Genomic DNA, 16,521 nt, shown 5'->3' with positions numbered 1-16,521 from the left:
TCATCTTCCCTCCTAGGAGGGATGTAAACAGTTTGTCCTTATCAATAACATGTTGTTTTTTTCTGTCCCATTTACCTTTTTATGTCTCTCTTGAGTCTTGTATTTGAAGATCAAATTTTCTGTTGAGCTCTGGTCTTTTTATCAGGAAGGTTTGGAAGTCCTCTATTTCGTTGAACGTCCATCTCCTCTCCTGAAAGATTATGCCAAGCTCCTCTGCCTTATGGAATATCGAATTCCATGCCCTATGATCTTTTTATGTAGAAGCTGCAAGGTCCTGCATAATCCTAACTGTGACAGTTCCATGATATTTAAATTATTTCTTTCTGGCTACTTGCAGTATTTTCTCTTTGGCCTGGTAATTTTGGAATTTGGCTACTATATGCCTTGGCATTTTCAATTTGGGATCTCTTTCAGGAGGTGATCAGTACATCTTCATATAGCTATATTTTACCCTCTGGTTCTAGGACCTCAGGGCAGTTTTCCTTAATAATTTCCTGAAAGATGCTATCCAGGCTCTTTTTTTCATTGTAATTTTCAGGTACACTAATAATTTTTAAATTGTCTCTCCTGGATCTATTTCCCAGGTCAGTTTACCAATGAGGTATTTTATATTTTCATCTATTTCTTCATTCTTTTGTTTCTGTTTGACTGATTCTCACTCTCTCATAGAGTCATTAGCTTTTACTTGCCCAATTCTAATTTTTAACAAATTGTTTTCTTCTATTAGATTTTGTACCTCCTTTTCCATTTGATCCATCCATTAACAGTGAGTTTTTGTGTCTCCTTTCCCGTTTGGGCAATTCTGCCTCTTAAGGAGTTGTTTTCTTCAGTGTACCTTTTTTTCCATTTGGCCAACTGTATTTTTTAAGGATTTGTTTTCTACAGTTAATTTTTGTCCTTACTTTTCCAAGCTATTGACATCTCTTGCATACCTCTCACTTCTTTTCCCAATTTTTCTTCTACTTCTCTTATTTGACTTTAAAAATCCTCCTTGAGCTCTTCTAAGAAGTCTTTTTGGGCTTCAGACCAGTTCATATTCCCTTTTGAAGTTCCAGATGTGGTTCATTGACAATGTTGTCCTTTTCAGAATTTCTGCCTTGATCTTCACTTTCCCCATAATAAGAATCTATGGTACATTTCTTTTTGCTCATGGTGTCTGCTTATTTCCTGGCCTTTAAAAAAAACTGGGCTCTCCTACTGGGGAGCAGGGGGCACTGACCCAAGCTTCTTGTCCTGGGAACCCAGGTCCTGGTCACTGGCTTTGTGTGCTGGGGCCTCTGATGCTGGCAGTTGGAGGCTGTTGGGTTCTGGCAGCTTACCTGGGATTGGGCTGGAATCGGCAACACTGGAATTCTAGGGGTATGGATGGGTAGTCTGGCCCCTGGATGTGGCTTGCTCACCTAGACCTTTCCTTTCACTTTCTTTGGCTCCTTGCAGATGGATGTTTCACTGCTGTAGGATATTTCTCCACCTAGGGCTTTCCCTCTCAGAGTGGTACTTCCCAGAGGCAGAGTTTTGCTGAGGCACAAGGATACTTGGCTGCTGGGGAATGCTGTGGCATGTGGTGGTTTTCCATGCCAGTTTCCACTGGTTCCCCTGCCTGTACTGAGGCATTTGGGGGTCCTGATGTTGGTGCTTGCCTGCTCCACCACTTGGGGTTCAGGATCTCCCCTGGTATGCTAGTTGGGGCTTTCCAGTAGCTTGCTGGGACATCTCCCATTCTGTATTGTTCCCCCTCCCCCAGGGCAAGGGGGTCCTTTCCCATTAATCCCTCAAGCTTCCTGGGCTACAGGACTGCTGCACCCCGTCTTTCTGCTGGTTCAGCTGTTCCAGGGTTTTTCCTATGGCTACATTTTCTGGGCTTTCAGAGGTTAATGAGGGAGGGTGAAAGCGACTTACTTCTTTCTTACTCTGCCATCTTGGCTCCCAAAGTGGAACCGCAATATAAAGTTTTATTTGTAACTGGCCCAAACACAAAATAATATTGAATGAAAATAAATATTTCAAACTATTCATAAATTGGTATTACTTAATAATGACTCTTTATTTCACTTTTAAAGGATTCTGATTTAGTTAGTGAATATTTTCTTTACCAATGCAGATTACAATCCTTCCATGATTATTTTACAAATTAGTATAATTCATATATATATTCGTAGCAATGTATTCTGTGGTGGCAAAAAATGGGAAACAAACTGGTTGCTCATTAAGAGAGAAATAGTTGATTCTTAAAAGAAATTTGGAATTATGCCCAAAACTGTGGCCAAACTGTTGATAGGCAGTGATAACCACTATTATGTGTACCTCCCCTAAACCCCTACCAAGAGATCAAAGAAAGAGGAAAAGTGCCCATATATACAAAAACATATTTACAGCCATTCTTTCTGTAGTGTGGAAGAACTAGAAACTGAAGGGATGCTCATCAACTGGGTAATGGATGAACAAATTATAGATACCTGACCCTTACTAGCTGTGTGACCCTGGGTAAGTCACTTAACCCTAATTGCCTCACCAAAAAGCAAAAGCAAAAAAAAAAAAAAAAATATATATATATACACACACATATATATATATATATATATACACACACATATATATATGTATAAACACACACACACACATACATATATATGTATATATATATATATGGAATAACTACAGTCACATAAACAAATAATGCTAATAATGCTAACAGCTGAGAGACTGTAATGGCCAATCTTGGCCCTGAGAATGAAATGATGAAAACACTTTCTTCCTCTCAGATCAGATGGTAAGGGACTACATATCTGTAATGTTCCAATATCATTGGGACCATTATTTTAGTTATTTTTACTTAGCTATTTTTCCTGTGTTCTAATTGTTTTTCTCTATTCAAAGGATGCAGAGGAAGTTACATCAAGAAATGAATGGGCTGAAAAAAAACAAACGAAATGGCCCTCAACACAATTTTTAAGAAAAGAAAGGGAAAACAAAAACACCTAGCATTTTACTTCAAATATTTCCTATTTTTAAAGAAAACTGATGAACTCATATATAAAACCAAGATACTCTGTTCTATACAAATCATGTTAAAAACCAATCAATTTAAATTGGGAATAAAAGTTTAATTTCAGTTTACTACTGTGTTAATTCTAACATATGCTGGTTTGATAGGTCAGCTACCTCTGATGTGAACAACTACCAACTGAACAAAACTCTGCTCTTCATCCTCACCCCTGCTTCCAAAGACTCCATTATCCCTTAGTTCTTTCCCAGGCCATTTACCCTGCATTATCTATACTCTCCTCCCTTCCCTACCTTGATAACTTTGGCAAACCAACTCAACTCTACCTTGTCCTCCATTCTTGAGTCTCTCACCCCTATATTCTATTTTTCTTTACCAAGTTTCAGCCTTGAATTACTAGGCTGCCTTCATTCCTACTCAGGAGCTGCTGAATAAAGCTGAAGAAGATTGTATAACTGTGCTAAATAGGTCCACTTAAAAATTATGTTACATAAACTCAACGGGGTCCTCACTGTACCTCCCTACTCAATTCACCATTCCATTCACTACAGAGGCTTTGTAAAAAATAACTTTTCCTCTCTCCTTAAATCGCATATCCTCCGAACACTCTTAGCTAAGAACCTTGCCTTATATTTCGCTGGAAAACTTGGAAGAAGTTGCTGAGAGCTCCCTCTTATTCTATCCTCTTCATCTCACATCACTCAGATGCCATCTGCCATTACCTTCTTCACCTGCCTCACACAAAGTCTCCAATCTTCAAAAAACTCACTTGATATGTCCATCCCCATTAGCTATCATCTCATATCTCTCTTCCCTTCTGTGGCTAAAAACCCTGAGAAGGGAATCTACGATTGTTGCTAACACTTCCTTTTCCTCTCACTCTCATCTTAATTCTCTACAGTGTGGGTTCTGATCTTATCTCCAAAGTTACAATGATCTCTTAATTGCCAGATATAAAGGCCTTCTCTGAATATTTACCCTTCTTGACCTCTCTGCAGCTTTTGACCCTGATGATCACATGCTTCTCCCTGATACTCTCTTCTCTTAAGTTTTCATGACACTGTTTTCTCTTACCTGATTTCTCCTTCTACATTTCCTTTACTGGATTTTCATCTAGATCATGTCACTAACCATGGGTGTCCCCCCCAGGATTTGTCCTGAGTCCTCTTTTCTTTTCCCTCTAAACTATTTCACTTGATGATCTCACTAGTGCTATTATCATCTCTATGATGATGATTCTCAGATCTAGTTATTTTGGCCTAACCTCTCTCTTCTGACCTCCAGATTCACATTTCCAAACACTTATTAAACATAATGAACTTAATGTCCCATATTTATCTTAAACCATCACGTTCAAAACTGAATTGTCTTTCCTCCTAAACCCTCTTCTCTTCCTAACTTTCTTATTATTGTAGAGGGTACCACCATACTCCTAGTCACCCAGGTTTGCAACTTAGATGTCATTCTTGACACTTTACTCTCTTCCCCCTCCAATAATCAATCTGTGGCCTGTTGTTTCTACCTTCCTAACATCTCTCATTTGACATTTGAAGCCTTACAAAAACACCTACCATTATAGTCTTCACACACAACTTACATATTTCTTGAAGAAAATCCAACTCCTGACTAGACATTTTCACTGGCTGTCCCCCATACCTGGAACATTTTCCCTCCTCATCTCTGTCTCCTGGATTCACTGGCTTCCTTTAATCCCCAGCTAAAATCCAACTGTCTATAAGATGCCTTTTGCAATCTTCTTTAACACTAATTCCTTCCTCGGTGGATGATAAGATTATCCTGTATAGATCTTGCTTATACATAGTTGTTTTCATGTTGTCTCTCCCATTAGAATGAGTTCTTCAAGAGCAGGGATGGTCTTTTGCCTTTTTTTGTATCCTCAGTGCTTAGCACAGCACCTAGCACACAGTAGGTGCTTAATAAATATTTGTTGACTAAAATGCTAAGACCAGAAGAATCTCAATCATGAAATACAAAATTACATATCTGTCTGTCGATCTATCTATCTATCTACATGTGGCTAAAACCAATTCATAATGAACAGTCCTTTTTCCATTGAAATTTATGAATATTGTTCATAGGATCAAAGATATAGAGCTGGGAACAGACCTCAGAAGCTATCTGGTCCAAATCCCACAGATGAAGAAACTGAGGCCTATGGGGGTTAAATGACTCACAAAAAGTCACACAGGTAGTTCTTTTACTTGTAGTCAAAGAAACCATTTGCAGAGTCTGCTACAGTGTGTCATTCTGTTCTTTACCCTTCACAGTAAGCCTTAGTAAGCTTATTACTGAAATTTGTTGCTGCTTCATTTCTAGCAGTCTACAGCTACATCAAAAGGTTTTAAATCTTCTGGTATTTCAATCATAATGAATTTTTCTACCTTTATTTTTATTGTTTATTCTCTTTGAAGTATTCTGGTATGTTCTATTCTCTGCATACACTGACCTGGCTCTACCACTTACTGTGTGACTTTGAGGAAGTCACCTCATCTCTATAGGTCTCAGTTCCACCATCTGTAAAATAAGGAGGTTTCACAATTATATAATGCTATAATTCTATGTCCTGGAGTAAGAATCAACAAGAAATAGAGATCAATTAAATTTGAAGGGAGAGGATGGAGTTGAGAATGACTCGAAGGTTGCAAACACAGTTTACTGGAAGAATAGTGAAGAAATATAGGAACAAAAGGTTTTCAAAAAAAATGCAAGCTATCAATAACCATATAAAGAATGGTCCAATAATATAAGAAATGGAAATTAAAACAAGTGAGGTCTTATCTCATAGCCAAGAGATAGGCAAAGATGACGAATGATGAAAATCACAATTGTTGGAGAAGCTATGGAAGGAGAGGCACACTAATGCACTGTTGGCAAAACTCTAAATTGGTCTAACACCTAGAAAACAATTTGGAACCATACATAAAAAGTCAAATTCTTCATGTCCTTTGATCCAGCAATAACTATAACACACATATACTCCCAAAAGGTCAAGACAGAGGGAAAGTACCCATATGTACAAAAATATTTAGAGAAGGCCTTTTTGTGGTAGCAAAAGACTGGAGAATCGGAGACTGGAGAACGGCCAAACAAATACTGGTATGTGAATATAATGGAATGTTATTCATCAGAAGACAGATATGAAGAGAAACTTGGGAGTATTTTTATGAACTGATGTATAATGTAAAGAACAAAACCAGAAAAAAATTTATGCAAAAACCACAACAATGCAAAAGAAAACAACTTTGAAAGACTTCAGAATCTGAAACCAATCATAATTTCAGAAAACAGAAAAACAACGAAATACAGATTTTCTTTTTCTTTAATTTTTCTTCATCATGAAGTAGAAAATCATGAACAAAGACGGCTACACAAGTGTTTGTATGTGGACATCAACACGTAAATTGAAACCCCAAATTACAAGGGCAGGGTCTGGTGAAAGGAATACTATAAGCCAAGTACTAAATTCATTGAAAAAGGAGGGACCTCATGGGGGCAGAAGAAAACAGTCACAAGCATCTGGGTAGAACGATATATCTGGATTCAATGAATGTCAAAATAGATCGATTAGAGGCTGCTTGCTGAATAATGGTGGCAGGAGGAGAATAGAGTATGGAGCAAGAAATATACCTTTTCCTCTTCCTGCCCAGAGTGTTGGGGAAAGAAGGGGTAGAAGTGAAGGTATATCACATAAAACAGAGAACAACAAGGGATACACTATTATCTGGGAGAAGTAAGGTTTTATGGATTGCAAGGATATGAGAAGAACAAGAGATGAACAGGTCTAATAGGAAGGGCAATTTGTTGATAATAGAACAGGGGGTGACTACCCCTGGTAGTCAGTTGGCCAATAAATATAAAAATTCCTACTATGTGCTAGGTACTGTGCTAAGCACTGGGGATACAAAGAAAGGCAAAAGATAGTCTCTCCTCTATGAGGAGCTCACATGGAGGAGAAAACATGCAAAAAAAGTATGTACAAATAAGTTAAAGACAGGATAAATTAGAAATAATCAACAAGGGGAAGGCACTCTAGTGCCTTAATTCTAATTAAGGGGGCTTGGGAAAGGCTTCCTGTAAAAACTGGGATTTTAGCTGGGATGCAAAGGTAGCCAGCATAGACAAGACGTAGAGATGAGGAGGGAGAATGTTCCAGGCAGTGAAAGACAATGAAAATGCGTGTAGTCAGGAGACAGGGTATCTTGTTTAAGGAACAGAAAGGAGGCAGGTGTCACTGGGTCGAAGAGTATGTGAAGTATGGGTGAGGGGCTGTTATAAAGGGTTTTGAATACCAAACAGTGAATTTTACATTTGATCCTGGAGATAACAGGGAGCTACAGGAGTTTATTGACGGGGGGAGAGACATGGTCAGGTCTGTGTTTTAGGAAGATCACTTTAACAGCTGAGTGGAGGATGGAATGGAGTGGGAAGAAACTTGTAGCAGGCAGACTAACCAGTAGACTATTACAATAGCCTAGGTGTGAAGTGACAAAGGACTGTACCAGGGTGCTGGTGTGAGTGGAAGAAGAAAGGAAGAAGTATATTTTGGTGATGTTGCAAGGGTAAAATCAACAGGCCGAAGCAACAGATTGGATATAGAGTTGAGAAAGCAAGGACTGAAGGATGACATCTATGTTATGAGCCAGAAATAAGGAAGTTAGGAAGAGGAAATGGTTTCGGGGGTGGGGGGAATGATGAGTTCAGTTTTGGACATGATGAGTTTAAGTGTTTGGGATGTCCTATAGACAGCTGGAGATGTGAGTCTGGAAGTTGTAACTCTAGAGATGGGAGCAGAGAGGTTAGGTCCTGGAAAGACCTGAGGGATGGAGAGACTGGAGGTCACAGCGTAGATGAAGAACAGAGTTCGGGGTTGCAAGGCAGAGAGAAAGGGGTGGAATGACAATAGACTGTGATCACATAAAGTAATTTCAGAGTTCATGAACATGGAAGTGGTGCACTTGTGAGTGATGGCAAGATGAACATCTTTGTGTGTGGCTGAGGAGTAGATCATATGAAAAGAGTAAGCTGAGAAACTGTGAGGTAAGGGTGTTTGAGGGAGTATTATTATGTATGTTGAAATCTATAAGTATGATGGCAAGAGCTGAAGAGAAAGCCTGTAAGCCAGACACTGAACTCACTGAAGAAGAAAGAGGAAATGTCTTAGAGATCTACAGACAACAGCTACCAGGATTTTGAATGGGTGGCAGATGCAGATTGTAAAGACCTCAAAGGGAGGATGGTGGTAGGTGGAGAACCTGAATTTGACAATGACGGGGGAAGGAGTATTTCAACATCTCCACTTCAACTAGTGAGTTGGAAGGAATGAGTGAAAGTACAGCCAGCGCTGAAATGAGTAGCTTATATCTAGGTCTCCCACAGCTAGATAATGGAAGGAGTGGGAAAAGAAAAGATTTAAGTTTACTGCTTATGGAGCAGGCATTCCAGAGTACACAGTTGAAAGCATGAGCTTTGAAGCAAGACAATGGAAGGTGTGGAGAGTATGGGTTGAGGTGGATGGAAATAAGAGATTAGGCAGTTGGGGATGAAGAATAAAGTTCGAATGATAAGAGTTGGGATTCAGAATCACTAGAATGGGAAAATGAGCAGGGAAGAGTTTATTGTCATTGAAAAATAAGTTCAGGTATGTTTTCACTGTCCATAGTGGTTTGGCCTCAGGCTAGAGTTCTCTCAGGGTCTTAAACTGTTGAGTAGATGGAACAATGGAAAGGTAGGACAGAGTAGGACAAGCACACAAAAGGTTGTGGCTAACATGGCTAAGTATATAGGCTCTAGAAAAGCCTTGATTACCAATGCCTGGACTATTGTAGTAGCTTCAATAAGTTTTCAAAGCATATGAAGAATAATTTTCACTGTGCATTAATCTGGTAAAAATAAACAAAACTCCACAAACTCTACACTGCCTTCCACAGTTTAAAATCTTTTTCCAGGCATTCAAAGCACTATACAGATGGTCACCACGTTACTTTTCCAACTTAACTGGGTCCCACTAACATGCGGTTTTCTTGCCATTTTGCTATGACTACTAGAATATCCTCTTTCCCTTATTTACCTGTTGAATTTCTATCTATCCTTTAAAGCCCAATTCAAAACTAAAGGAAGCTTTCAATCAACAAATATTTATTAAGTATCCACTATATGCCAGGCACTGTGCTAGGTAGGTGGTAGTGATACAAAGACAAGAGACAGTGGTCCTTGAGGAGCTTATATCACATCTGGAGAGACAACAAATACATATATAAGTATACTGAAAATAAATACATAAATACAGGATAGAAGGGGGCACATGCCAGATCTCTGATCTTTTTAGAAATAATCTTTGCCTTCAATCTTTCCCTCAGTACTTTGTTTTGCAGCTCTCTAGTGAAGCTATCATTTAACATATACTGCAGTTATCTGTGGTTTATCTTATCCCCTGACTATATTAGAACCTTGATGAAGGCAAGAACAACATTTTATCTAAATTTTTTGCCTCACTCAAGGTCTACCACAGCTTTCTTTGATGCAAACAATCTTATTTGGTAACAAATATTACATAAAAACAGTTTTAGAATCAGTTTTATAGTATCCTGGTCACTGTTTTTTTTTTAAAAAAAGACTAATAAAAACAGTCATCATAATTATTTGCATATGACTCAAGATGCATACATACCTAAGAAATCTGTGAATGTAGTAACCCAAAGTTTGATCTGGCAATCTTGACCACATGATGCCATTCGGAAAAACTGGGGGCCATGCTCACCATCTGGTAAAATTAAGTATTTCAAATGAATCAAAATTAATGAAACAGATTAATGATCTAAGAAAACAGATTTTTTTTTTCATACTGAGATCTGATAATATCCCTATTCAAGCATTTTTCCTAAGTAGTATTCATTTACCTTGTTCCTCTAATATCAGAAAAAAAGATGATTTTATGAAGTTTACTACTGTTACACATCTTTTTGTGGACTCCAAAAATGATCAATTACATTCTTGCATGGGCATAGCTCCAGGTCCTGCCTACAAGTGATAGAATATTTGTGTATCTGCTCTCATGTGGTAAGGAAGAAAAGACATCAGACAGTGAGAAAAGGAGAAGAAAGGGAAGATTGAACCTGGACAGGGAAGACTAGTGTTTTTAACATTGGGAAGAAGCTAGTACAGAGGATGGATTGAATAGAGAATAAGATTTGTTGGAACAACACCTTGTTCGAGGTAGGAAAGAACGGGATCGATGGTTCAGGAAAAAGAGTTAGCCTTAACAAGGAATAGAGATGAATCTCTTATAACAAGAAGGTAAAAGGATATTATAATTTTTTAAGGAATAAAGAGAGTTGAAAGACCTCTCATGTCAGTTGCCCTCAATCATCTTAGTAAAGTAAAATCCTATGTAGAGATATGTGGGTATGACTGAGGACTAGTTTAAAAAGGATAATTTTTGATGCAATCACCATGGGGAATGATTTAGGGAATTGAAAGAGTGTATAAAGTAGAAGAATTGTTGGCTGAACTGAGATTATGCACCATAAATCTGTAATGGATGAGTCAGTTCAATTTCATTACTGTATTCCAAGGATGAGGATTTTAAAGTCGGAAACTTATGTAAGATGGTTAAGAAGGCAACGAATTCCAAGGTTGTAGCTAGTGGAAAACTAGTGAGGTAGAGCATGAAGTCAAGGTTGAGATAATGAAACCAAGAATGGGAGAGATGGAGTAGGAGAAGAGGAATGGGACAAAACATTCTTTTTTTTCCCCTACTTAATAGTATTTTATTTTTTCCAATGATACTTAAAGAAAGTTTTCAATATTTAATTTATAAGATCTTGAATCCCAATTTTTTTTTCTCGCTCCCTTCCTCCCCTTCCCAAGATGGCAAGCAGTCTGATATAGGCTATACATGTAAAATCATATTAAACATATTTCTACATTAGTCATGTTGTGAAAGAAGAATCAAAACAAAAGGAAAAAAACCAGGAGAAATAAGAAACAAAGAACAAAAAAGAGAAAATAGTATGCTCTGATCAGCATTCAGACTCTGTAGTTTTCTGGATGTGGATAGCATTTTCTACCATGCGTCTTTTGGGATTGTCTTAGATCACTGTATTGCTGAGAAGAGCTAAGTCTATCATAGTTGATTATCATACAGTGTTACTGTTATTGTGTACAATGTTTTCCTAGTTCTGCTCATTTCACTCAGCATCAGTTCATGTAAGTCCAGGTTTTTCTGAAGTCCACTTGATCATCATTTCTTATGGAACAATAGTATTCCACTACATTCACATATCAAAACTTGTTCAACCATTCCCCAATTGGTAGGCATCCCCTCAAATTCCAATTCTTTCCTACCACAGAAAGAGCTGCTATAAATATTTTTGTACATGTGGGTCCTATTCCATTTTCTATGATCTTTTTGGGATACAGACTTAGTAGCAGTATTGCTGGATCAAAGGGTATGCACAGCAAAACAGGCATTCTTGATAAAATGAAAATCATCCATTCTTTTAATTACTCTTTTTCATTCTACATTAAAAATAATTTCCTGTAAAAGGCATTTAAAATAAAACTCTACTTACCAAAGCCTTGATTCACAAAGAATAATGACCTAAGCTGCTTTTCCTAATATTATAAAAACTCTTGGTCAAGGCTGTAACTGTTTCTGCTTCTTGTTCTTAAGAACAGCCAACCAGTGGAACTGTCCCAAATCTTTTCTACAAATCCCCAAATCTATTTTTCCTTTTCCCACTCTTGGATAAATGATCAAGCCTACTTTGCTAAGACAGAGGTCAAACATAAAATTCTCTTGTATTCTCTACAATTCACTCTTTTTTCTCTGTATCTTTTCCCCTTGTTGTCTGAGAAAGAAGTGTCTTTCCTGTTTCTAAAGCTGTCTCCATTTGCGAGCAATCAAATTCTTACTCCTCTTTTATTATCTCCTCTAGTATATCCAATCTCTTCCTCCTCACAGGTTTCTCTACTTTCACTTCAAACATTATTGCTCCATTCCAAGAATCTTCATTTGGATAAGCAAGCAAATTTCAAAAAACCTGGAAAGACTTATAAGAACTGATGCTGAGTGAAATGAGCAGAACCAGGAGAATATTGTACACAGTAACAAACAGTTGTGTGATGACTGACTTTGATAGACTTAGCTCTTCCCAGCAATGCAAGGATCTAAGACAACTATAAAAAACTCACGATGGAAAATGCTATCCACATCCAGAGAAAGAACTCTGATTCTGAATGCAGACAGAATCATACTATTTGCATCCTTTTCTTTTGTTGTTTTGTTTCTTCTTTCTCATGGTTCATCCTATTAAATTGCAATTCTTCTTTACATCATGACTAATGTGAAAATATATTTATCATGAATGCTTAAGTTGAACCTATATCAGATTGCACACCGTCTTGGGGAGGGGGGAGGATAAGGAGAGGGAGAAAATTTAAAACTCAAAATCTTATGGAAGTGAATGTTGAAAACTAAAAATGAATTAATTAAAAAAAAAAAGAATCTTCATTTGAACCTGTCTCCTTTAGCTCCCATATTTCTTGAATACAATTACCATAATGTCTCCATTTCCTCACTTCACATTTTTCTCTTACCATCAATGTGATATTAGGGTAACCACTCTCTCATAACACAACAATTACAAAGCCACCAAATCCAGTGGCCTATTCCTAGTCCTGGGGAGCATCTCTTACTAACCATTCCTTTCTTCAGCATCTATGGTACTACACTTTCCTGGTTCTTGTTTATTTCTTTCCTCCTGTGTGTATTCAAAGCTTACTCTCAAATTTCTAGTCTTTTTTCCAAACTCTAGCCCTAGAAAACAAATTTATCTACTTTCATAGTTTTAATTATCCATTGTATGTGACTCTCACATTTTTGTCTTTCACTATCTAATCTCTTAACTGAACTGTTGTCCTCTATTTGCCATTGCGTGAGCTTTTTTGCGTGAATGTCCCACTATTATAATCATAACAACAGTTGCTATTTATATCATTACCTTAAAGATGGCAAAAAGTTATAGATATTATCTAAAGATATCCTGCCGTTTACAATATCCTTATGAGGTAGGTAGAATAGGCACAGAAACTCAGGTTTAAAGGTGTTAAGTGATTTGTGATCATATAACTAGTGTCAAAGGCAGGATTCAAAATCAGAGCTTATGCTTTTTCAACTCCAACACTATGTTACATATTGTATTAAAAAATTCTTTGAAAATCTCTCATAAATCAACTTTACTACTGCCCATTACTACCATCATTTAATACTATTATAATAGTCACAATCTCTGAGCCAAACTAGTGAAAACATCACTTTCTTTATAACACTACCTTGTCTAAAAAACTCTAAATGGCTTTTCACTGCCTAAAGGACAAAGTCCAAACTAATCCCCTCTACTTGGATTTCAAGGTTCTCTACTATCTGGCCTTACCTACCTATAATTCAACCTTATATTCTTTTTTTTTTCCAGCCAAAGACAAGGTTTATTAGAACATCTGTCATACTGGGCAGACTCTGAAGGAGTTTGAACATTAGTGAGCTATTGGCTAGATTGTAAATCTGAGCGGTGGCTAGATTTTAAGAATCTAAGCCTTAACCTTATATTCTTCAAATACCATAAACGTGAAAATTCTCATAAATCACAGAATACCAGACCAAGCTTGTCTACTCTTTGTTCCCCGAACACTCTATATAGTCATTCTCACTTTCCTTTTCTTTTTCTTCCTCATGCTATTCTCCTTATCTAGAACTGATTCTTCCATAGTCTTTCCTAATGCAAATAACAGAGTAGCCATTTATAAACATTTATTGAATTTCTTCTTTTTTTTTTGGCTAGGCAATGGGGTTAAGTGACATGCCCAAGGTCACACGGCTAGTAAGTGTTAAGCGTCTGAGGCCAGATTTGAAATCAGGTCCTCCTGACTCCAGGGCCAGTGCTCTATCCACTGTACCACCTAGCTGCCCCAATAGAATTTCTTAAAAAATAAATTCCCTTTATCACAAACAAAATTAAATGTTGAAATATGAGGCATTGTATTTTTATGTTATCTTATTGTTTGGGAATAGAACATAACATTTCTTAAATACAACTCACTAAAATGCAATTGATTATTATTCAATGGAGGGCTTTGGAATGTGTTTAAAGTTACATTTGAATATGAATGTGTTAGACAGTCTAAGCATTTATAATATTTGACGCAAAATAATGAGGCCACATTGTGAAAATTTTATTAAGGCAGAAGAGTTACGAAGTTGTGTGGTTTTTTGACATTTTCCCAGTTCAGCTCTTCCTAGATTTCTTACTCCATGCTATCAACGGGCAATAAAACTTTTCAGAATACTAAAACAAAGCAAGAAATGGAAAGTATCATGGGAAAGAGGTAAGAACTAAGTGTTTTAATTTCATAATTATATAAGGAAGTTGAAAGCAAGATTTGTTAGGGATAATCCAGCTGTAATATGGATAATCCCTCTCAAAGATAATCACAAATTGATTATAAGAAGGTGTAATGGCTTAGTTTAAATACTTTAGACTTTTTATCTATGGGTCTTGAATAAAATGTAGCTATGCCTTTGTAACTGATTCTAACTAAATAAATTATGATCAAGAGGTGATTTTAAATCACTTGTGGAAACAGAAATACTCAATAGAATTTATTTATTGAGAAGGTTATATTCAACCAATTAGCTAGATAAATGAACGATAAATCTGTACAGAAAAAATTTTAGAATTTAAGACTATATTCTTGACTTTTGAGGATGATGTCACAGGAGTAACTATCATGATCTGCTATAAAAATATACACTTTCAGAGAAAAGACACTGACCCGAACATATGCCAGTATGACCTGGCTTAATCCACTATTCCATTTTTTTAAATGGACATTTAAAAACATGTCAACAAACAAGTTTTCTATAACAAAACACAAAGCTGGTTTAGCATCCAGCTAGAACATAACTTAATTTTTATCCTTGTAACAAAGTTTGACACTGAATAATATATAAAAATATATTTTTGTAACACAGTCCTTTGGATTTATATACAATTAAAAGTTTTGTCACCTACTATTAACATATTAACTCTACGGTTGAAACTTATGATTTAAAATAAATATGATCATACATGCCTATTTTAATTCATCTAGGTTACATTAGTATAATTAATATTTTCATAAGTCTTTCAAAATTATTTAAAATTTATATGAGATAGAAAGAATTAATGAAATAATTTAAAATATTTTAAAAGTGAAAAATTAATACAATTATATGAGCCAAAACTAATTTCAGGATTTCAATTTTCACTTAAAAAACTTTACTAATATCTAAAATGAACAACTTGTTATTGATAAGTCATTGCTGAATCAGCTGTCTATATAGAGTCAGATCACTGACTAGTTGGAACAAAGCAAACTAGAGGAATAAAAACTGGAAAAAGATGCAATTAAAACAACTCCACCCTGATCTATATAAACTAATTCATGATGATGAGAAATCCTTATGGAGAGAAGAAAGGAAACAGACAACCTACAACAATTTCACATCTAGGTTTAATTGATATAAATCAATAGCAGTAACAAGGAAGCCAAAAGAGTCCCCCACTGCACCTTAGCCTTTGCATACTTGATTGATTTGCATGATAGCAACAGGCAACACTTGTAGGGAATATAAACTTATCTGTAAAATCTTAGTTGAGAAAGGTGATAGGGAGGCAGCATGGTACAGTGAAATAATACTTCCTAAAAAGTCACAGAACTTGGGTTCAAATCCTCCCTCTGTGACCTTGGGCAACTCATTTAGAGCTTCCCTAAGTCTAAATTTCTTCACCTATACAATGAAGTGGTCGAACTATATCAACGGTATCAACCTCAAAAAAAAAAAAACAGGGGCCACTAAACTGTACATCAGGATCCCTACAGGCTACATATTAACTTAGTTTTAAAATGTAATATTGTTTACGTTTGATAGTATTTTTATTTATCTTGTTAATGGTTTCTTAATTACATTTTAATCGGGTTCAGGCAACACACAGGACTGTTGTGGTCCACACACAGCCCACAGTCTGCCTGTTTGACATCTCTGATCTAGATGGCCCGATTCTTTCCAGCTCAAAGTCAATGACCCTAAGCCTGTAAGAAGTATTGCTTTAATATAATAGAGGGACGCAGCAGAGTAAGAAACTGAATTAAGTAAACGTCATCCCGAGGGCATTTAAGAATAAAAATGGAAAGAGTTCAAACAAAAGAAAAATGGAAAAGATACACAGATGTACTAAGATTTTAATAAAGAGGTAGTGGGTGGTTCAGTCAATAGAACACTTGCCTGAAGTCAAGTTCAAGTCTAGACACAGACACCTATTAGTCGTGCAGCCCTAAACAAGTCACTTAGCCTCTGTTTGCCTCAGTTTTCTCAACTATAAAATGAGATAGCACCTACCTTGTGGGGTTATTGTTAAGGATCAAATAAGACATTTGTAAAAGTACTTATTGCAGGGGCA

At 36.6% G+C, this 16,521-nt stretch overlaps 1 protein-coding gene across 5 annotated transcripts in view; it reads right to left on the bottom strand.

Moving 5' to 3' along the window:
- WDSUB1 (WD repeat, sterile alpha motif and U-box domain containing 1) overlaps positions 1-16,521 on the bottom strand; it is a 73,709-nt gene that overhangs the window by 44,988 nt on the left and 12,200 nt on the right. For all 5 annotated transcript variants that reach the window (XM_021004930.2, XM_021004929.2, XM_021004932.2 and 2 more), the window contains one exon: positions 9,693-9,785. In XM_021004930.2, coding sequence (XP_020860589.1) covers positions 9,693-9,785 — 93 coding nt within the window. The remainder of the gene's footprint in view (positions 1-9,692; positions 9,786-16,521) is intronic.

The sequence above is a fragment of the Phascolarctos cinereus genome, unplaced genomic scaffold, assembly GCF_003287225.1.
Source record: "Phascolarctos cinereus isolate Bilbo 61053 unplaced genomic scaffold, phaCin_HiC Scaffold_726;HRSCAF=1367, whole genome shotgun sequence".
NCBI classification, from domain to species: Eukaryota; Metazoa; Chordata; class Mammalia; order Diprotodontia; family Phascolarctidae; genus Phascolarctos; species Phascolarctos cinereus.
This window is presented reverse-complemented; position numbering and strand designations above follow the sequence as displayed.